At 41.7% G+C, this 24,056-nt stretch overlaps 1 protein-coding gene across 1 annotated transcript in view; it reads right to left on the minus strand.

Moving 5' to 3' along the window:
* The window catches only part of LOC121283382 (myosin-IIIb), a 167,815-nt gene that overhangs the window by 120,674 nt on the left and 23,085 nt on the right, over positions 1-24,056 (minus strand). The window contains exons 2-4 of the mRNA XM_041197943.1: positions 23,333-23,398; positions 21,485-21,615; positions 20,435-20,537 (exon numbers count right to left, since the gene is read on the minus strand). Of these exons, the coding sequence (XP_041053877.1) occupies positions 20,435-20,537; positions 21,485-21,615; positions 23,333-23,398 (300 nt within the window). The remainder of the gene's footprint in view (positions 1-20,434; positions 20,538-21,484; positions 21,616-23,332; positions 23,399-24,056) is intronic.

Consider the following 24,056-nt stretch of genomic DNA (forward strand, 5'->3'; position numbering starts at 1 on the left):
AAACATTCCCATGAAGCACTGAAGCGCTGGGACATTGCAAGGTGGTGGAAAATTTTTAATTGTCTTAGTCTTTTGGGATCAGCCCTGATGTATGAACGATGTGTCCCCAAAATGTAATGGTTTGTTATGAGAACTCAATAATAAATGTGAGTCAGTCCTGCTTCTTGAAAGCATTCCAACACTGCTCTCACTCTTGCATCATGCTTCGGTATCGAGGACCCGTGGATCAAGATGTCATTCAACCCTGTCTAATCCTTCTAAAATGCCTGTCATCATCCTCTGAAAAATCTCTGGTGCCAATATAATATCAAAGGGTGGTCAATTGAAGCAATAACTCCCAATACAATGAATGCAGTCAGTAATTGGATTCCTCATCCAAAGGCAGTTGCAGGAACTAATGTGTGCATCCAATTTTGTAAAAATTGCGCTTTTTGCTAGCTTTGCCAGACACTCCCCCACAGATGCCATTGGGTGGATCTCCTTTTCCACTGCTTTGTTTAACTGTTTGAGGTCAACACTGACTCATATTGAGCGTTGTTGTATCAATACTGGAGCCACTGTATGTTCCAGCATTGACGGTGAGATGACTCAGTGATGCAGCATTGACTCAATCTCATGTTTCACCTTCTATAAACACAAGCACACTGGTTTAGCATCTAGTCTCAGTGTGATGTGATAGGCTGTTTTCAGTTTTCCCAGACTCTAAATAATTTTTGAAATCCTGTCCTGAATTCTATTGGTTCTTCTTGACGTCTCAATTTGTGTACTTTATAGAGGAGTTGTAGGTCTGTGCAGGCTTTTTGGTTAACCGTTAAACACTCTTGGTTTTGGCTCACATACAAAGTTTCCGTGATTTCTCTTCCTTTGTACTGAAGTTTAGCAATCAACTGTCTATTGACCTTCAGCTGAATGCTTCCTAGACTGTGGAGCTATATAGTCAATGGCTGGGGGAAGTTTTGCTTTAGCCACTGTTCTGTCTGAAAGAACTGAAACTCCTGCCCTAGTGTCTAATTTGAAGTTTATGTCCATTGGCTATAATGTCTGCACTTCAATAATTCTCATATGATTCTGCGATTTTTCCCCAAAAAAGGCAATACATTGTCTTTTTCATCTTCAACTTCTTGAATGCTATATGTCTTTACTGGTTTTTCCTTTGATTTTTGTGTTAGGAACTTTTTGCTGCAGCTTACAGATTTAAAAATGTCCTTCCACTTACTGGAATGGCACCCTGCATTTTTGGTGGGTGCAGCCTTTTCCCGCCACAGCAAGAACACTGAGTAATGGTGGCTACCACGCCCAAGGAGCTCCTTCCTTCTTTTGGATTAGGTGCATTGCTACTTCTGAATCCTACAAACTGCACTGTGTCAATAATTTTTCTCCACAAAGTCTCTTGGTTGCTTCGAATAAATACACAATTTTGCTTTCTAACTTCTGCATGTCTTGTTAACTGCACAGCTTTTGATAGTGTCAAATCTTTCCTTAACTGCAAAATATCTGATAAAGTCTCCTTTAAGACTCCTAAAACAATGTGATCTTGAATTAATCTGTGTTTCAGGGCCCCATCTTCACAATTCTCATCTAGTTGATATGAATCGTTAATGAAGGAATCCATGCTCTCTCCCATTCTTCAGATACATCTTGAACCGTGCATCTTTTTATAATGGTGTTCCTTCCAAGGCTAAAATATGTGTCAAAGGCTTTTATATGTCACGACCTCTTTGTTTATGCCCTGACTATTACATCATCTGCATTGCTGCTTATGGCATACAGATGAGAACTGACCTGTTCCTTGCTAACCTTGAAGCTGTCCTCTACCTAATAAACCTACAGCAACAGTTCTGCCACTTCTAAGCTTGATCCTGGCCTTCCAGATGGTCAAAGCACTCTGATAAAGGCAAGGTTTTCTTGCTGCACTTCGTCAGAGTTCTGTATGTGTTTTAATCATGCTATCCTTTGTTTTGCTGCTTCTTCCATTTGCTGGAATTTTCATGTTCTTTCCATCGTGTTTTTTGCCATCACCATCTGCTACCATCATTGCAAGTCTTAGATGAGATTGTCCTTAGTCTGGATTGATAGATACTACTGGAGGCTAGGCCATTGGCAAACTTTACCTTTTATTGAATATTCTAACGACAAGCACAAGGCTTAACATAAGGCTTCACTTAGAACTAGCTGTCAGCATATTGTATTGTTATGCGATCTTACATTACTGATGATGTAGATAGCCTATTTACATATTTAAAATTAACCCTTTATAATATAGGATTAACCCTGCATCCTCCCCTTCATTGTACCGTATACTGGTGTATAACAAGCTGTTAACTTGCAGATGCACAGATTTAAAGAAGTCACAAATTCAGGATGATAAACTTGCATACACCAAACATGGGAAGAAAAGGATCCAAAACCATAAATGAATATTGTAAAATGAAAGTGGACACATACATAACCCTCAACTTAATGTGACATCTGGTCCCTGCTTATAACAGATAACATTTTCTCATTTATAGTGCTCAACATGATTCTTGATCAGCAGCTGAATATTCTATAGAGGAAATTGCATCCAAATCTTGGCTCCGCATTAACCAATTTGGCTGTGGATTCCAATTCTTTAGGGCTTACAGATTCCATCCTACATTTGAATGTAAATAACATTTAAAGAGAGAGTAATAGGGACAGAGGGCACAATAAAAATGTATAGAATGACTTAAATAGCATATACAATTTGTCAGACAAACAAAACAGGTGAAAGGTGAAGCCTTGCATTTTGGGCTGAAAATAAGTACATAAGGAATGAACTGAATTGAGAGGACTTAAACACGGATAGAGAAGGGGCTCACTATTTTCAATACTTGGACAACATAGCAAACTGGTGATGAAGTTCAATGTTGGGTTGATTAGTGCCAGCTGCAGAATACAAGTCTCCCAATAATATACTGTCAAAACACAATGCACTGGTCAAAACACTGAGTATTGTACACCAATCCACAAAAAAAAAAAAGCATATAAGAGGGTTGGACAGGGACTTGTACTTATACAACACATTATTGTGTTCACAGAATGCTCCAAAGCATTTCACAGCCAACACTTTCCTTCTGGAAGTGTCTGCAGAAAAGTGAGACTGAGTCAGAGTGGCAGTTAATAATTTGAAAAGACACAAAGGAAAACATGAAATGATCACAAGCATAAAAGGAATGAGCTACAAAGTAGAGATAAAGAAGCTTAAACTAAGCAGCTTAGAAAACATGGACATGGTGGAGGGAATGTCAGTCATCCAAAATAGAGAATGATATAGAAATGGCATATATAACAATAAGAGGAGGGGAGGGGGTGTTGCAGGGGCTAGGGGACTCCGTGATTAGGAGGGGGGTTGGGGAGGGGTCGGACATTCGGGCGGGATGGGGGGTGCTGATTTTACCTCGATGGTTTGAGTTGGGGGTGGGTGGGGGAGTGTTGGGTTGGGGGTTCAGGATGTGTCAGGTTGAGGATTGGGCCAGCTGGGTAGAGGATCCAATCGGGGCGGAGGGTTGGGGTGAGAGTCAGGCATCCATGGTGGGCAGTGGCAGGTAAGGAGTTTCATGCAGTTGGGGGGAATCCCATGTGGGGGTGTTTAGTCAGGGGCAGGGGAGTCCCGTGGGGGGGGAGTAGTCAGGGGTGTGGGCAGAGTCCTGTGTTCCTGTGTTGGGTGGGGGATCAGTCTGGGTCTTCACAATATAGTTACCCAGAAGCTAGCAGAGGTTTTAATCCAAAGTTTGCATTTTAAGTTGCATTTTCAGGGGTACCCCACCCCCCTCCCCAATCCAATACTGGGGAGCTTGGAAGTTAAGGCCCAATGTTACTCACTCCAACTTTATAAATAGAAATAGTTTTGAAAGCCTTGCCATAATGGTTTCCATGGACTCTAGGTGCTTTACATATATGGCAGATGCTTGACGCCTGCTGAACTTAAGATGTGTTGTGAAGGTGGCTGAGTTGCTACTATTGATGGAAGAGTTGATCTGCAGATGCTTCTTGGGTGGAAACATTAAGTTTATTTACAATATACTCAGCAGCAACTACACATGTGCTTTCAACTCCAACTCTATCTCTACACTGACTGCTGAGGTAGCCCATGATATTCTCCTATTGGGTCCTACAGATCATGTTATCTTCCTTAACAAGTATTATTCTGAAAAGGTACATTACACACTAAGCAAAACCATAATTACTGCAAGATGTAAATCTGTTAATTTATTTAATTATAATCAAGGGTTGGCTTTGACTCAGTTCAAAAACTGCTGCAACCAAGTACGGGTATTCCATCTCAATATAGAATCGTAACTTCTTTAACAGAAAAATTGGGATAAAATGTGTTAATTTATACATAAAGCTAAAACAAAGTTTGAATGGGTTCACAACAAAAGGACATAAACCAAGGTTTGTCTGGATGTGTGCTCCAAATAATGATCTCCATCCTGTTCCAGTGTCAAACTCAGTCCCTCCTTAAACACAACCATCTCAATTTCTTCACAGAAAATTCCAGATTCATTTGCCACAACTTGCTTAAATCAGATCCAATAGTTGTAAAATTTCAAGAAGGATAAAGCTGAGCTTTTAGCCTAGCTTGCATTTTTCTAATTAGATATAATTAGAACCCTCATTCCACATAAAAAGGCTTTACCATTTCTTGTTTATAAATCCTCTTCATGTTAAATCAAATTATATATGCCACTCAATCTTTTTTCCAGCCAGAACAATTTAGCTCCTTGAGGTCCGCCTTATAGTTCAGATGACTATGATGTAATCCCCAAAGCCTTGAGAAACCCGTTCCAATTGTAAGTACAGACATCAGAGTTGACACGAAACACACTCACTCTGTACTCCTAAATATAACACAACTATTATGTATTATTCAGAGAAACATACCATTTTGCCTTGACTGCTTTTTCAGTTTAGGCCTTTAAAATACCATTTATCTTTCTACTATTGTACAGCATTTTCCTGAATGGACCTCATTGCTCACAAACACCTCTTTTAAATTCTGCCATTGTGAGCAGTTTGAAATAGCTTAGCAAGCCACTCAGTTGTATCTGGGGACAGTTAAGAGTCAATCGTGTTGCCGTGGGTTTGAAGTCACATTTAGGTCAGATTGGTTGAGAGTGGCTGATTTCCTTCCCTAAAAGACATTAATGAGCCAGGTGGGTTTTTAATGACAATCCAATAGTTTCATGTCACCATTACTGAGACTAGCTTTTTTATTTCATATTTGTCAGACAGATCCTTGCACCTACATAGACTGAATGAGTTCAGTGAACTTCCTGACCGGCATTGACCTTCAGGCGTGTGGAACTCAGCTGGGATAGCATCAGCTCCTGTAGCTTTGCTGCTTGACAGTGTTTGATTGCGTTTCATCATCTCTAACAGCAAGGGAGGGTCATCAAGAGAGGAGTTGATGGTAATCTGTGACAGGCTGTTGATTGCTTCTTCACCGATGGATGAAGGCCATTTGAAGATGTGGTTAAAGTGCACCGCCCATCTTTCTAGAATTTGAGTCTTATCTGTGAGCCGTGTTTTCCTATCGGCACAGGACTGGTGATTAAGTAGACTGGAGCTTGTAGACAGATTTCAGAGCATCATAGAATCTCTTCCAATCTTTGAGGTCTGTCCAGAAGTCAGCATATGTAGTTTCTGTTACATGCACATTGTGTTTGTTCCTTTGCCTGAAGATAACATAGCTGATGATCTGGGCCAACACTTGATTGATTAGGTTGACTTTGGCAATCAAGGAGGGGAAGTCATCATAGAATTTATTCCTGCCTTCATTAGGTTTGGTCATGGTAGGGGTGTACACACTGATGAGCATTGCTTGCCTGTTGCCCTGCAGTGGGAGTTTAAGGATCAGCTGCCAATCATTGACACCCTTGGGAAGGCATGTCAACTGATGAGATGATTCATGACAGCAAAGACTATGCCAGCTTTGCACCATTCTTCTTTTCCACTGCCACTCCAAAAGAAGGTGCATAACCTGCACCAATTTCCTCAATTTGACCCTCCTCAGGTAAACGAGTCTTGTTGTACCTAGCCAGCTCTGTACCGATAAGAGGATTTCTTCTTGGGTCTGCCAGCTGTGGCGTCGTCCATGAGGGTGTACACGGTCCATGCGCCAGTGACATCGGTATCATCTTTACTTTCTTTTTTTGAGATTAACTTATGACTTTGTTAATGGGATCCTTGCAGCTGTGGCTTTCACAGCGGACAATCTTCAGGACACCTTTACTAGGCTGATCCTCATACCAAGGTGGTGAGGGAAGAGCTGCTTAGTGGGCTGCCGATTTCCAATACTGCACCTTCCAGTGAAAAATGACCCTATGGCCTCAGTGTTGCAGGTTCGTGACTACAGCTTCCGGAATCCACGCCTGTTGTTACATTGCTTGCCCATCACCACAGATGCTGGAATGCAAATGATAGAAGGAAGATAAACATGACTTGCGCATAAATTGGATGATAGCGAGGGAGAGTCAGCCTCGCTCTCTATTCTTGGCCCATCTTGCTACAGTGGCAAGGCATGTCTAGATGGATGGAGATGGATCAGGATGCAGTGGGGGACCAGGACATCTTGTGTGTCTTGTCAAGCTCCGCACCTTTCACAACACTGTGTTGACCCAGCTTCAAGGACATGGGACCTTACATTGATCACCCAATCCATTAGAATCCATGCCAGGGTAAACAAATCATCAAGGGTAAGAGACCTGACAGCTACCCTCACCTGGTTTGACCCACCCATCAAACGGTTTACTGGGGTGTGGCCGGTGTTGCATGCTAACTAATTAGAGCCACAGGTGAGAGTTGGATGAAGGCGAGGACCAATACAGGATCAGCCACTCCAAAGTGCAGTGGACCCACCTGTGAGAGGCGGGTCCTTAACTGACAATAAGCCTCTTGTTTACACATGTAATGGACTCAACTCCTGTTTTTGGTGGCTATCTTCACAAGAGAGAAAAAAACTTGTACCTGTTTCTTTTTTGCAAATAAATGGAGCTAAATTTAGATTCAAACTTAACATTGTTGAATATGGTCTGTAGCAGCGCTTCATCACATTAGAAGTTGCAATAGACGTGTAAATAAATGTGTGCAGGTGAGAGAGAGTAAGAGTGTGAGAGCACAAAAGCAAGCAACAGAAGCCTATTCTTCTGTTAATACTCGCCAGCAAATCAGCAAAGGATTAAACAAATTTGTTTTTATAAAACCAAGCTTTTGTGTTTTGAGAGTGACCAGCAAATCAGAAAGACAGAACGACAAAGATTAGAGACAATGTTTTGCAATTTAAAATGTGAGTGACAGACCTGGCGACAGATGCAATGCTGGATCAATACATCTGATGTGCTTGCTTATACTGACTTGAAGTGAACTCTTGCATCATCTGATAAAGACAGCTAGCATTGGTTAGAGGTGCAGGAAACAAGATCACAGCTTTATGCTCCCACCAGCTTTTGAGAGATCTCCACAATGCTCTAATCTACGCATTGGGAACTGCACTTGCCTCAAAATACTTTTTTAAAAAGTTTGAGACAACGACAGCAGCAGCTTATTTTAGGAAGTGGTTTTTGCATTTAACAATCTGCTTTGGTGCTTTGAGATCATGAACAGTAAAACTAGCAGAAGCCACGAGTTTCCATTCAATCCACTTTCACCAATTAGCTATGTTTATAGTGCAGCTTGGTACTGAGGGGGTACTGCTTAAATAAAGAACTTCACCCTCTCCATCCCGTCCCCAGTTTAGCTCAAAATCTTACAACATTGCTCATAAATCTTTGACAATAATAGCTCTAAACTTTACCAGCTAACAATTACATAGTAAATTTGAGTTTAAAAGGCTAAATTACATAAAAAGATCTCCTTGAGAAACAATAGAGATAATTTATTTTGTTCAGTATTTGTAGCCATAAACTCACTATTTTTGCCTGTTTACAACTTTACTATAATTAGATTTTTAAAAAAAGAAATCTTTATAGTTAGTTCAGCAAGTCAGCATAAGTGCAAACAAGCTAGTTGCCCTTAGGGAGCACAGCATCTATTGCCAGATCCGTGACTCACATCTTAAATTGCAAAATGTTTCTAATCTTTGTCTGTTAAACAGTTGATTTGGTGGTCACTTTCAAAATGTAAAAGCTTAGTTTTCTTAAAAACTGATCCTCGCAATCCTCAACTGCAGCAGTGTAGTGACAGAAGAGCAGTCTTCTCTCATGTACTTGTGCTCTCACACTCACAACAATAACCCTCACAGTTAACTCAAATTTAAATAGATCCGAGGATTGTTTTCACTTCAAAACTATAGCCTGTTAAATAAAAGCTTAACCAATGGTATTTCCTTGCAATGGTGTAAGCCACTTATACAAGACTTAACTAAGAAATATCCACACAGATTTTATTATTTTGTTCAATGGTTATTTTAATTGGACAATGTGGCAGATTACGAAGAATCATGGACTGCAAAGTAAGGAGAATTGGGGAGGTTTCATACAGTTTGGACAGACTGATAATCATATTTGGACAAAAGTCAATGGGCTAAAAATTCAATATGATTGGTTTATAGGCACAGGGATTGTGATGCTCGATTACCCTTGCTCCTATTGATACGATGCAGGTAGCACGCAACCTTCGTATTATGTGCTCATTGCCATGATTGTGGGGTTCAGCCTAGCAATAAACATGCTGCTGACTGGCTGTATACTCAGCAGAAGCCAAGGTGTGAGAAGCTAGCCTGAACTTCTCAAAGGCAGTGTGCAACTCTTTAAAGCGGTCAGTAGCAGTTGTGAGAGACACGTTCTGAAATAGCTCCAACAAGGAATAAAGGGAGCACCAGCAGAGCAGCAACCCAGGGAGAGGGCTCCCAGCTTCACAAATTTTATGCTGGTGGCCTGAGCTCAGGGAGGTGGAAAGAAACATCAAATTCCACAGGGGGCCAGCAGGTCAACCAGGCATATGCAGCGAAGGCGATCGGAGCAGGTAGCCGTGAACATCAATGCAAGGAATCTGGCCCCAAAGGCTTGGCTGCAATACATTATACCTGTTACCCATCAGCATTCAGTGATCAGAACACATGCTTGAGTGCTTCATGTACTCAATTTCATACATTAACATTTCTGCAAGACTTACACCCACATCTTGCAGCTTCCACATACCTCTAGGAATTCAGCTATCTCCCCAACACGCAATTCACTCACTGGCAGTCGTCCCTCTTTCTTGCAGTACAAGGTGACATGTGACCACAGGGAGCAGCAGAGAGCTAGTAGGGGAGAGGGACACCCACATTACCCGAATCCCTCGGAGGAGACAGTGCTCCGAACTATTGGTGAGGCAATAGCCAAGTTGACTGCAAACGGCATTGCCTAAACCATCAAGGATGAAGTAATATGATTGCATTAAACAGCTACTCAAATCCGACTGCACCCTTATCTTGCAATCTGGCATGGAGTACAAGCTGCAGGTGGTGTGATCATGCACATTTTGCTTTCCACCCAATCCCATAGATATCAAACTTCATGTGGACTTACATGGTCTGACAGCAGTTCACTAATCTATGCTCCAACAGATTACTAGGAATGCTGGGGCACTGCCCCACAGCAGTGGTGCATGAACCTGCTGCCCTCTCAAGAGAACAGCATTTGTGCTCCCATTACTGTATCAGGGCCCCCTCACTCCTTTCAGCCAATCAGCCCAGCTGCCGCCTACCCTGAGATGGAGCAGTCTGAACCCAGGCCCTCAAGGTCTAGATCTGCTCGAGGTTGTCCTGCACAGTCAGCAGCTTTCCACTGGCTATGCTGCAGCTACTGGGATAGCACAGCATAGGAGAAATAGGACTAGCAAAGGCAAGACAGGCACAGAGGGAAATGTTGAAAGGTGCATAGTGAATTATTGTATTTATTATTGGGAATATTGTTGGATAACACTGTTCAAGAATGGATTTTTCTTTTGCTGTCTTTTAATTCAGGATTTTAGCCAAGGGGACATTGAGACAGTCCATAGCAGAGGGATGGAAATGTGGGGAATTGTGGAAGTGATGTGTTCATGAGGACCAGACTGTGCTGAGCCACTCCTGTACAGCCTGTCTTGAACAATGATGCCCTGGATGTCTCCTCTCTTCCTTCTTCTTTTCCCACTCCCAAAGTGCTTGAAGGCCTGGTGGCAAGGGCTGCATCCTCATGAGAGGTAAGATGTGTAGAACACAGCAGGCCACCATGAATTTGACAAGTATTACAGGACTTTCCCACTGAGCAGCTCACAGTGATTTGATCCACAACATTTTTGATCGTAACATGGTCTCATGGTTCAAGCGCTGTCCACGTGGTTGGGTGACAGAGGGGAACCACAAGCAACTATGACCTTGACACCAACTGGCAGTGCTGGCTTTGCCCTCCTCCATGGCTGCAGACCCTTGTGGAAGAGGTGGTCAATGGCCACCTCCTTGGTGAATCACAACCACCTCAGGCACTGCTCCTGGCTGAGGTGCAGTGAGAAGTCCTCTCAGAATACTCTGGGTGGGTACGAGAGCCCTCCTCCTCCCCACTCTTGCACAGCTTCCTTCTGTATTGCCTCTGCTCCACCCTCTGCTATGCTGCGACCACAGCCTCCATAAGATCAAGCTTTCTGTTCAGAGCTCTCTATTCAACTCCTTGCAAACGGTCCTGCATCACTTTCTTCTGACTCCTACAATTTGAGAGCTCTTCCAGCAACGCAGTATTTCTACTAACAAGGTAGCAGCAAAAAATTTCAAAAGCACCTAAGTCCCATGCAAATCCTTTAAATAGCGTTAGAGGTGGGGAATGAGCTGCTGAACACTTGTTCAGATGCACTGGTTTATGAGAGGACATTAATAGGATCTGCAATATCCAAAATGGCAGGCTGGGGCTGTTGACCTACATTGCCATTTGCCAACCTCTGCATGCTTTCGGTGTGCACATGGAATGCCACACCATCACATGGCAATTCGTGCAGGTTACATTGGAAGTGGCCCCTTTGCCAGTTTTAGCTCCTCAGAGCTCCTGTAGCATCAAAACCAACATCACTCCAGAACCTAGGATTGTACCCAATGTATTTTCTACATATTTAATAAGCTGGATTGAAGTTTCTCTTCCACCTAAAAGTGGAGTTCACTATAGTCACACAAGATGCAGTAAATGGGATTGGAGGGGTCGGAATTACACTTGCTTTATAAAGACATTTCTTCGACAGCACTTTCCAACCCATGATTTCTACCACCTAGAAGGGCAGCAGATGCATAGGGACACTATCACTTGCAAGTTCCCCTCTAAGTCACACTCTACCCTGACTTGGAACTATATCACTGTTCCTCCAATGTACCTGTGTCAAAATCCTGGAACTCCCTAACAGCAACGTGGGTGTACCTATACTGCATGGACTGCAGCAGTTCAAGAATGTGGCTCACCGCCACCTTCTCAAGGGCAATCAGGGATGGGAAATAAAAATGCTGGCTTAGCGAGTGATGCCCATGTCCTATTAAAGAATTTTTAAAAACATTACAGCTTAGAAATTTTCAACCATCCTCCTTGAAAACTGGGTGAAGCCAAATCCACAGGGAATTATATTTAATGCCCCAGTTACACCACACATTAGAGTGCCTGATTTAAGTGTAACATTACTTATCCAATAAAACACAAATTTGCATGTAATTTTATGTCTCAAAGCACCTCAAAACTTCACGAAAATGGAGCTGCTTCTTGAAATGCAGTCACTGTTGTGTAGGTAAACAAGGCAACCAATTGCACACACAGTTTCTACAAAAGTTTCTTCCTACAAAAGATCGATCAGGTAATCTGCCTTTTCCCATCGTTTGCATTGAGGGAAGAATGGCCAGAACACCAGGTCATCTCCCTGCCCACTTTGACTGCCATGGGATCTTTTATGTTTACCTGAATAAGCAGGTGGATTCTTGATTGAACATCTGAACTGCAATACCTCCAACTTAAGTGCCAAACTAAAGGGTCTGCCTAAATTGTATTCAAATCCTGTAGTGGGCTTGAACCCATGCCCTTCTGTTTCAGAGCAAAAAGGGCTATCTGCTCAGCAAAGACTATACATGCAAGTTAGTAAGATTTGAGTAATGTTTGCACTAAATGTAGCACAGAGTGCACTGCACTGTCAAGAGTTGACATCTTTCAGATAGGGCATTAAACTGACCTCTCCAGTAAATGTAAAAGATTCAACTGGACTATTTGAAGAGGAGGAGTTCTCCCAGTATCCTGTATCTCTCAACTAACTGATTATCTGGCTATTATTAAATTGCTACTTTTGGGATCTAGCTGTGCACAAATGGATGCTGCATATCCATTATGACAACAACCATACTTAAGAAGTGTCTCAATGGCTGCAAAGTAGATTGGAACCAACTGAGACCAGATAAATGCAAAACACTCCTTTAAGCATTTGAACTTCATAAATTGCTTCAGGAACTATTAAATGAATGTGACACAAAGAATTGCTCCTTTTATCTGCATTACATGCAGAAATGTTGATCCATAAGATAACATAACTAACACCTCCAACTGACAAACTTTTCTGGTTAACTAATACTGTAGTAGTTCAGCTCAGTTGGCTTGATAAGCGGCAGGTAACATTTGTAATATGCAAGTGACAGGCAATAAGCATCGCCAATAAGAAAATGTCTAACCACTTCCCTTGACATTCAATTGTGTTACCATTGTTGAATTCCACAGCATTAACATCCTGGAGGCCATCATTGACCAAAGGTTTAACTGGACCTGACAACTGACATAAGGGCAGATCAAAGGCTAAGTATTCTGTGGCAAATGACTCACCTCCTGACCAATGATTCATCTAATAACTTTTGGAGCACTGGGTGACTTTAGTGTGCAACCGCTTTAAAATCATTTGTGCAACCGCGTACATGTGGTAACCTAAAAGAGGCCACCTTGGGCTCAGCCTGCTCTGTGACTCAGGCAGCTGTGCTGTTTAGTGGGAACATTGCTCCAATTTCCCAAAGCCTTTCCACCATCATCATTACTACTACTACTTTTTTATAATCAAATTTTTAACATAATAAAATGCCACAAGGCACTCACAGGAGCATTATAATTCAAAATTTGACACCAAGCCCCACACACAGGTGTTACAGTAGTTGTCAAAAACCCAGCCAGAGGTAGGTATTACGGAGTGTCTTAAAAAAAGAGAGAGGCAGAGAAGTTTAGGAAGGGAATTCTAGACTTAAAGCCTTAGCAACTGAACTCACAGCCAAAAGCAGTGGAGCAATTAAAATCGGGGGTGCTGAAGAGGCATTGATTTGATGAGCACAGGTACAGCATCTTGGATGGTAATAGAGCTGGAGGAGATTACAGAGATAGGGAGGTACGAGGCCATGGAGGGATTTCAAAACAAGGATGAGAATTTTAAAATCGAGACATTGTTAAACCTGGAGCCAATCTGGTCAGTTAGCACAGGGACGAAGGGTGAACAGAGGCCTTTCACAGGATATGGGTGTCAGTGGATAGGCATTTATTGCTCATTTCTAATTGCCCTTGAGAAGGTGGTGGTGAGCTGCCTTCTTGAACCTCTGCAATCAATGTGGTGTAGATACACACATTGTGCTGTTAGGGAGGAAGTTTCAGGATTTTGATCCAGCGACAATGAAGAAACGGTGATATATTTCCAAGTCAGGATGGTGAGTGACTTGGAGTGGAGCTTCCAGGTGGTGATGTTCCCATCTATCTGCTGCCCTTGTCCTTCTAGATGGTAGTGGTCGTGGGTTTGGAAGGTGCTGTCAAAGGAGCCTTGGTGAATTCTTGCAGTGCATCTTGTATATAGTTCACACTGCTGCTACTGTGCATCGGTGGTGAAGGAACTAAATGTTTGTGGATGCGGTGCCAATCAAGTGGGCTGCTTTGTCCTGGATGGTGTCAAGCTTCTTGAGTATTGTGGGAGCTGCACTCATCCAGGCAAGTGGGGAGTATTCCATCACACTCATGGCTTGTGCCTTGTAGATGGTGGACAGGATTTGGGGAGTCAGGAGGTGAGTTACTCGTCACACGATCCCTAGCTTCTGGCCTGCTCTTGTATCCAGTGTTTATATGGCTAGTCGAGTTCAGCTTCTGGTCAATGGTAACCCCCAGGATGTTATAAGCCCTCAAATTTGACAGATTTAAAAAAGTAAAAGACTCATGCTTTGTCGAATTTGATTAAAAACCCAACAAGAAAAGCAGCTGCCAACCAGACACCTTTCAGAAGCAACAAATAACATATTTTTGCTTGAATTGTGCAGCCTGCTCCCCACCCAGCCTCAAGTTTCCAGGAGACAGAAATGTGGTCAGGAATAGTGCACGTGAGGGGTTAAAATTGGGCATGTTGAGTTACTGGTTCTTGCTCGATGCCATTTTCTCTTCAAAACAGTTCAAGTGGTCCAACGTTACAGGCAGGCAGGGGTTGGTTAAAATGTTAGAGTCGTGGCTCAATGACATCATTGTGATAAGAGACCCCGAATGGTAAGAAACCTTGGAAAGAGAAACATTGCCATCTGGCCCATCAAACCTATCCCCTCCAAAATACCACGCACGCTACAATGTAAATAACTATTTGCCCACTTATATCAATTCAAAAATTCCAAGATCATTTTTTTTAAATTTGTTGATGGGATGTGAGCGTCACTGGAGTCACAGTATTTATTGTCCTAATTCCCCTGTTCAGAGTCAACCATTTTACTGTGGGTCTGGAGTCACACGTAAGCCAGACTAGGTAAGGATGGCAGATTTCCTTCCCTGAACCAGATAGGTTTTTATGACAATCAGCAATGGTTTCATGGTCAAATTTCACCATCTGCCATGGTGGGATTCAAACCCGGATCCCCAGAGCATTACCCTAGGTCTCTGGAATACTAGCCCAGTGACAAAACCACTGCCTCCTCACAAATTTAAGCCAGGTAAAGCTTCAAACGTGCAAAACAAAACTCTCTCTCCATATTCTTGTCACACACTGAGGAGCATAACAATATTCAAACCAACTAAGCCTAAATCTGGTTCTATAATTTCAACTCACTTTCTCTCTGATAATCATTGATTTTTTATTTTAAAAAGCACTCTGTGAATTTGCATGGACCAACTCTGGCAAAGCCCATTCTGCATATCATGGCATGTGGAAAAGATATTCCCACAATAATCAAAATGAGACTCAACAAACTTGAATCAACATCATCTTTCAGAGCCACACTTGAGATTTAGAAAAAAGAATGATATCTGTCATTACTTTCATCGCTTTAAATATTCAATTCATATTTTCTCTTAACTCTTTCATTTTGGCAGGAAGAATAAAGTAGATTATCTAAATGATGAGAGATTGAGGAGCTCTGAGATTCAGAGGGATCTGGGTGTCCTAGTGCATGAATCACAAAAGATGATGCAGGTATAGCAGGTAATTTTAAAAGCTAATAGAATGTTACCATTTATTGTGAGGGCAATGGATTACAAAAGTAGGGAGATTATGCTTCAGTTGTACAGGACATTGGTGAGACCACATCTGGAGTATTGTTGTACAGTATTAGTCTCCTTATATAAAGAAAGATGTAAATGTGTTAGAAGCAGTTCAGAGAAGGTTTACTAGACTAATACCAGGAGTGGGCAGGTTGTCTTATGAGGAAAGGCTGGACAGGTTAGGCTTGCATCACGGGAATTTAGAAGAGCAAGAGGCAACTTATTTGAAACCTTTAAGATCCTGAGGGGTCTTGACATGGTTGATATGGAGAGGATGTTTCCTGTTGTGGGAGAATCTAGAACTAGGGGTCACTGTTTAAAAATAACACAGATGAGGAGAAATTCTCTCTGAGGGTTGAGGAGCTCTGGAACACTTCCTCAAAAGGCAGTGGAAGCAGAGTCTTTGAATATTTTTAAGGCATAGCAAGATAGATTATTGATTAACGAGGGAGTGAAAGGTTATAAGGGGTAGGCAGAAATGTGGGGTTGAGGTCACATTCAGATCAGCCATGATCTTATTGAATGGCCGAGCAGCCTACTCCTGCTCTTAATTCATACGTTTTCTCCAAAATTCAGTTTTCTAGTCTAACTGTACAATTTAGTGTCAAGTTTCATAATCTTCCTATTTATTTTTCCCTGTATCATCATCAAAGCAACTTTTTTTAAAACCGGGGCGATTTTTCCTTTGAGGGGGGATGTACAGAAATAAGCAAAATCGTTGTGGTGCAGGTTTCCTGCTGCCCAAGTTTCACACATTCAATACTGATGAATATTCCCCAGTTTGTATAAATTACGTATTGAAGATAAGTCCCCAGTGTGACCTTCCCCACTTAGAAAGTTTGCTGACGCAAGTGCATAACATTTGATGCTATAGTACCAAGTTAAATTACTGCTATAGCCCTTCAGTGGCAACATTTCTTCATTTTGATAATGGGACATTGGTAATGCAGAACTTCTAGATTAGCAGATACGCAACAGAAATGCCAAAAGGTGGGGCAAGAACAGAAAACTGGGCTCAACTGTGATGCGGCCAGGAACTAGAGTGTAAGAGCTCTAGTTATATTTTTTAAGTAGAAACCCAATCTCACGTTGTTAGGCCAAAGAAACTGGCCTTGGGAAAAATGGAGGCTTGTGGTATTTTAATAGTTTACAACAAGTCATCAAACAGCAGCGATACAAGACTCGTTGTTGAGGGCTATGGGAAGCTTTTCCTCCACCACCCCTTAAAATGGTGCAATACTGGAAACCACAAGGAGGAGGTTCTAAGAAAATAGCATGGATGAGGGGAGGGGCTGAAGAAAATACCTGGAATGATGGACACCTGGACTATTTAGTATTACCCAATATTTATTTTTAATCATCCAATACATCAGATAAATTTCATAAAACTAACAGCAGAGTTTAATTGTCATCATTAATGCATTGCATATAATTCCTACATGTGTTATTTTAACACCTTTGCTGATTCATTTATATTAAACACAAGTTAGGAAGGGCAAAATCTAATTTAACAGTATGGTTTGATGTTGTTCCGCAGTTTAAGTAAACATAAAACAAAAATTTAGTACTGAAATTCTAGAAAAGTACTTATTGCAGTAATTTTTTTCAACAATTGTATTCAACTAAACCTGTGTAAAATAAAAAATGATTTGGTATAACTATATTATTCCTTTATATTTACTGTAAAGTACCCTTTTCGTGGGTAGTCCCACAGGGTTGAGGATGAATTGCTTCCACACTAAAAATGAGTTCTCGGGTTGCGCAACCCACAGTCTTTGTCGGTGGTAAGGGGAGAGTGAGAGTGGGGTGCCCAGGTTGCCACGTGCTCCTTTTGCTGTCGACACTAGGCTTCAGCTAGCCCTTGGCGCCGAGGCTCAAGGCGTTCAGCTCCTTCCCAGATGCTTTCTCTCCAGTTCGGCCGGTCTTGGGCCAGGGATTCCCAGATGTCGGTGGGGATTTTGCACTTTTTCAAGGAGGCTTTGAGGGTGTCCTTGAAGTGTTTCCTCTGCCCTCCTGCAGCTCGCTTGGCATGTCAAAGCTCCGAGTAGAGCGCTTGTTTCAGGAGTCTCGTGTCAGGCATGCGGATGATGTGGCCTGCCCAGTGGAGCTGATCGAGCGTGGTCAATGCTTTGGTGCTGGGGATGTTGACTTGGGTGAGAACACTGGCATTGGTGTGACTATCCTGCCAATAGATTTGCAGGATCTTGCAGAGGCAGAACTGGTGGTACTTTTCCAGAGTTTTGAGGTGCCTATCATATCACTACCGCTCTGTAGACCATGAGCTTGGTGCTGGGTTTGAGGTCCTGGTCTTCAAACACACTCTTCCTCAGGCTGTACTGACACACTGAAGGTGGTGTTGAACCTAGTTGTCAATGTCTGCCCTTGTTGACAGTAGGCTCCTAAGGTATGGAAAGTGGTCCACGTTGTCCAAGGCCTCATCGTGGATGTTGATAACCAGGGATTGGGCAGGTTGGTAGAGGACCTTTGTCTTACAGATGTTTAGCGAAAGGCCCATTCTCTCATACGCTTCAGTGAAGGTGTTGACGATGGCTTGGAGCTCAGCCTCAAGAGTGTGCGCAGAGGCAAGCATCGTCTGCATACTGCAGCTCAATGACAGAGGATGGGATGACCTTGGATCTGGCCTGCAGGTGGCGGATGTTGTACAGGTTCCCGTTTGTTCTGTAGTTTAGCTCCACTCCAGCGGGGAGCTTGCTGAGGGTGAAATGGAGCACTGCGGCAAGGAAGATCGAGAAGAACGTTGGTGAGACACAGCCTTGTTTGACCCAGGTCCAAACATGGATTGGGTCTGTGGTGGATCCATTGGTCAGAATCATGGCTTGCATGCCATCATGGAGCAGGCAGAGGATCCTCCTCAATCGCCTTCTCCCTGTGGTTGAAGAGCTCCTCCCAGAGTCACAATGCCATTTCCACTCACTAAGGGGTACAACAGACATGATCTTCACCGCACAGCAACTGCAAGAGAAATGCAGGGAACAGCACCAACCCTTGTACTTGGCCGCCTTTGACCTCAAAAGCCTTTGAAACTGTCAAACGCAAAGGATTATGTAGCATCCTCCTCAGTTTCGGCTGTCCCCCATCCATCCCCCCAAAAAAGTATCCTATACATTGCTTAGCTTGTGTGGACTGCGTATAACTGAGCCAGTTCTGGAAATACACAACAGATCACTCAACATTTGCAAATTATTAGCCCTGTTCAGAGTTAGAGATTTTCAGCAGGAGTCACAATCAAGCTACAATTTGCCTCCGTATTCTGGGCTGGGAACAGAGAAAATCATCACTTTGTTTGTTCTTCTGCTATACAAGTGCACATGTACAGAGTCTGGTGAAGCTGGAATTGGGCTCAGCTGTGATATCTCCCACATTCAAATAGCCAAAGCAGTCCACTTGATTGGCACCACATCGACAAACATTCACTCCCTCCATCACTGATGCACAGTAACAGCAATGTGTACCATCTACAAGATGCATTGCAGGAATTCACCTTCCAAACTCATGACCAGTACCCTCCAGAAGGACAAGGGCAGCAGATAAATGGGAACACTGCCACCTGCAAGTTCCCCTTCAAGTCACTCACCATCCTCACTTGGAAATATATCGCTGCTCCTTCACTGTCACTGGGTCAAAATCCCTCCCGAACAGCACTGTGGTTGTACCTACACCACATGGACCGTAGCGACTCAAGAAGGCAGCTCACCACCACCTCCTCAAGGGCAACTAGGGATGGGCAATAAATTCTGGCCCAGCCAGTGAAGCCCACATTTCATGAATGAATTTTAAAAAAGCTTCTAAGCATCCCCTACTTGAACTCCCTCATTACGAGCACCCACTTAGACATGGCAGCTAATGACTAAAATTGTATCCCAAAGTGTTGCACCTTCAGGTTAAGAGGAGTAGGGAAGTTGTAAAGAAATTCTAAATCATTATTCACTACTTTAGGAAAATGTGTTTATTTGGCATTGGCATTTATTTCCTGGTGTTTGTATATATATATATATATATATATCTCCTCTTTTCCAACTTTCCCAAATGAGAGCAACAGCAGTCACAAGAATCTATTCACCTAGCTCAAGTGGACTAGTGACAACTCTCCCTCCAATTTTCCCTTTGTTCATCCCAAGAAACTGATCTCTAGTCAGCATCTCATCAAAAATGCAGCTGAAATTGTCAACACTTTGGTGGGAAATGCCACTGATGTGACATTTGAGGGTTTCAACTTTTTGCACCAAGTCAAGTCACATAACCAGGTAAGTAATCATGAAGGTAGGTAAACAAGACTGAAACAATTAGCCAAACAGATACTAGATACTAATTCCAGATAGCTTTTCTAAAAAATCCCACTCGATGAGGGTTAGTTTGAAACTTCACAAGAAAGCAAATTGCTGCATGTGGCTCCCAATCCACAAACAACAATTCTTTAATTTTTCTACAAGTTTAGTTTAGTTTGTTGCTTGCTTTTAGCCACAATGAATGCTTCACACCAGTTTGTTTCTCCTCAGGTCACAGTGGTTGTTCCATTTAACTAGACCAAAAAAAAAACAATTTCTTCATTCCTTGTTAAAGACCATAGGAAATAGTATCCCTGCAAACTCTCTACCTACATGAAGAACACTGAGTGACATAATTTGTACTTCTAATCATAATGGAATGCACAATCACACACCACAATTTGATATCAGGCAAGCCTCCTTACAAGTTTAACACAGGAACCTGGATCAACATCATTCCTAACGAAAGGCAATAATTGAGGAACATACATAAGTGAAAAGTTGACAGTGCTTGTTAACTCATCGACATGTCTTTACTACATGCTCGCTTTCTTCTAGAATACAGGGGGAATTTCAATTTGTCAACAATGCTCTCAGTGAAAGTTAACCAAAGGACTTTGTTCTTTGGGGAGGGGTAGCAATTTGTCAAACAACTTGCAGTTGTTACTTTCTTACCTGAAGAACTTGCTGCTCCAATTGAGAATTTCCTTTGCAGAGCTCCATGATCTGTCTCAGCAGAAGCTTGGTGCTTTCAGTTTTCCCAGCTCCACTTTCCCCACTGTTGGTTCAAACGAAATAGTAAAATGCATGTATAATCTCCAACTTCTGTTTTACCTAGCCAGTATTAGGATTCCAGAGAGTATGAATTATTAATAACCAATATATACAGAAATATATGAAACTTCAGTGTGTTAGTGGCTAGGTGAATTAATGGCAAAAAGTCTTTCAGGGGAACGAGAAATACCCTTCAAAACGGCGCAGACAACAGAAAATCTTGGACACGGTTTCACGATTTCTATGCTTTGTTGCTTGATAAACTGTCATTGTAATGTACAAAGCCTAACAGATTTATACAAGAGTGGAAGATGAACTTCAATACAAAGTTATCAGATTACTCAATTTAACGTAAAAAAATTCCAACTTCAAAAAAATTAAACATTAAAAGAAAGCTAATTTTGAGCAAGGTAACGAGGGGAAATGTACTATTAACGTTTCCCCAAAACCAAATTTATAATTTTGAAATAATCCCATTGGCGCTCGCTACAAGAAACCAGAGGTTTCATGCTTGGCAAGACACAAGTCTTCAAATGTCTCACCCAGATGTTACAGAGTTAAAGTACCAACCCACACAAGGTGCAATACTATAAAATGTCACCCAGAAAAACGATAATTACTATGATTGGTTGTGCTACAATATTTACTCTCTGGCATTCAATACTGGCATAAACCACTCATTCACACCAACAATGCAAAAGTTCTATTTTTACTGTCCCAACAGAAGTCAAACTAATATTTTAATGTAACGTTACTCCTATAACTCAGAAATCATATAAAAGGAATGTTGGAAACCAGAAAATTGTAAATTTTAGATTCCAGGTCACTTGCTTTCTTCCTCTTAAAGAAAGATTAAAAATGAGCAACACCATCTGGTGTAGAACTTATGGACTAGGCCAAATGCACTTAAGCACATGATTTTATAATACAATTTCAATGATACATTCTTACCTGATGACTATACATTGGCTCTTGGGGCCAGTGGCTAAGCGTCCCAACATTGATCGATATGCACGATCAGCCACTGCAAAAATATGAGGTGGTAGGCTGTTTTTTGAACAACTTTTGTACTTTTCGGCTTCCTGACAAACAGAAACACACAAGTAATTACAACCGTATATTATTGTTGGTTTCATAAAAATACTACAATGTAACTGGTTGCCATTTAGGTGACTAGGTCTTAGGTTGATTAGGTCCAATCATCTAGCACAGAAAATAAATCATGTGACAAAGCAAAAAGGGTTTCTTACTGGCAAATAAAAGATTTATCGTCCATACCTATGAGAGAATGCCTGGCAATCACCATCACGGATGTGACAAAACATGAGAAGTAGGAAGCACACAGTTTATTTCACTGGTCTGTAAGATCTTCATTGAAGCTTGTGCTGGCACCATTCAAATCCCTTTCAAAACCACCATCACCTACTGCACTATTTCCAGCTTACCCTTCTAAAAGGTCAACATATTGCCATCAGCCAAATATGTGCTTACCTTTCTTGTGACAACCCTGTTCCAGTTTCTGACCCATTCACAGCATCAACATCCTGCATAACTGAGCCTGTACTTGCTGTTTTCCCTCCTCAACACCTCTTTCTCCCCTGCAAATGCTGGGTAGACAGTTTACTTGCAATGCCTCTCCTGAACAGTTTATTTCCACAGCATTATCTTTCCCCTTGCTATAATCACATTTTCTTATTTTAATCACCCTTGGGCCCCATCCTTGATCCCACTCTCCTGAGAATTTACATGCTACTCCACAGCGATATCACCCACACAGGATCACTGACAACACAAGATTCTATTACACCACAAGTGACTCCAATGCTGTTGGCACCTTTCTGGTATCAAGTACTCAACGACTCAAAATCCACTTCAGCAAAAGAGAAACCATCTTTTTTTGGCCAACACTTATATGCCTTCAACAGCAAGGATAAATTTATCCAATCCTTTCATTGTGGGCTCACTGAATTCGTCCTATGCAAGCTTCAGCTAATACAGAAATCAGCAGCCCAATTTCTCTCATCAAAGTCTTGCATGTCAATTTTCTGTGCCAAAAACAAAAATGAGTGCAGGATCAGTATCTTCATTTTAAAATTCCTTGAAAGCCTCACCCCACCCTTACCCATAGATCTTCTCAAGGCAAAAAACTCTTGTATGTAACTTTTCATTTGTTCGACTCTGGATTGCTCCTTGCTCTCCTTCCCCAGGCTCTCTCACACTGCCTTTTCACCTGGCTACCTTCTTCTGTGCCTTGGAGACATGCTTCAAAACATGCCAATACAAATCAAAAAATATCAATCTTTCCAAGAGTCACATCCTGCCTTTATTATAATTACAATGAAGGATTATGCCATATCAGCCATTTGGCACAGTTCAATCATGTAGAACTGAACAATCAAATCAGTAATTCTTTTAAACTTCTGTTGAATTTTCACATGCAGTTACATGAACATCAATTTTGATGCTACAAATTTCTTGAGGCAGTTCCCTCTGTTTTACACAAGTTCCACTTAAATGTAAGAGTTGACTTTTGGGATGCATCCAATGGTTTAAAAGGATTCAACTTTCTTCCCTATCATATGAAAATGTATTACTTTGTAAATAAAACAAAAAAGACTGGCAATAACATGGCGTGAAAGCTTTGATGAGCTACATTCATGTTTTTCCATGTAAAATTAGATCATACCCACATATGAATATTAATGAGCACAATGTAAGTTTAAAAGCATCAGCTTCATACGATAGGATATCATTTAATTAAAATTCCAGTTATGTACCCTTTATAAAATTAATACCTACCGACTTTTCATATAATGGCAAGTACTTGAAAGGATTGATGGCTACTAGAATATCTCCAATATAAGTCTGTAAAAAAAAAATTGAAGAATTAGGCCCAAATGGAGCACACACATTTCCACAGGTACTCTCAGAACTTTCTCCACCATTGTCGAGGGGCGGCAAAAAGCAGAGTAAAATAAGATCTCTGCCTATACCCTGTTGAGGGAAAAGGGAAGGGAGAGAAAAAGGAATAAGAGTCCAATGTCTGGCAGCTTGTTTTTACCCATTCATAGAGTGGGGCTTCACTGGCAAGGTCAGCACTTAGCATCCATCCCTGGATGTTGGTCGAGATATTGTGAGCCACCTTTTTGAACTGCCACAGTCCATGTGATGAAGGTACTCCCATGGTGAAATCTGGTAGGGAGTTCTAGGATTTTGATCCAGCAACAATGTAAGAACACCGATATATGTCTAAATCAGATGTTATGTAACTTGGAGGGGAGTCCTATGTTTTCAGGGGTTCCTTGTTCATTTCTTCAGTTAACTGGTGAGGTCACAGCTACGTACAAAGCTAGAAGATTTCAACCAGGCAGTTAATATCCTTTTTACTGAATTAAGACAGAAAGGATACAAAAAAAGATTCTTCAGGCATATCAAGTCTAATTTGAGAGAACTAATCAAGCCACCATTGCAAAAGAGGTTAACACCTAGACCATTGTTCCACCGTTAACTACAACTACTGCAC

The sequence above is a fragment of the Carcharodon carcharias genome, chromosome 1 (assembly GCF_017639515.1).
Source record: "Carcharodon carcharias isolate sCarCar2 chromosome 1, sCarCar2.pri, whole genome shotgun sequence".
NCBI classification, from domain to species: domain Eukaryota; kingdom Metazoa; phylum Chordata; class Chondrichthyes; order Lamniformes; family Lamnidae; genus Carcharodon; species Carcharodon carcharias.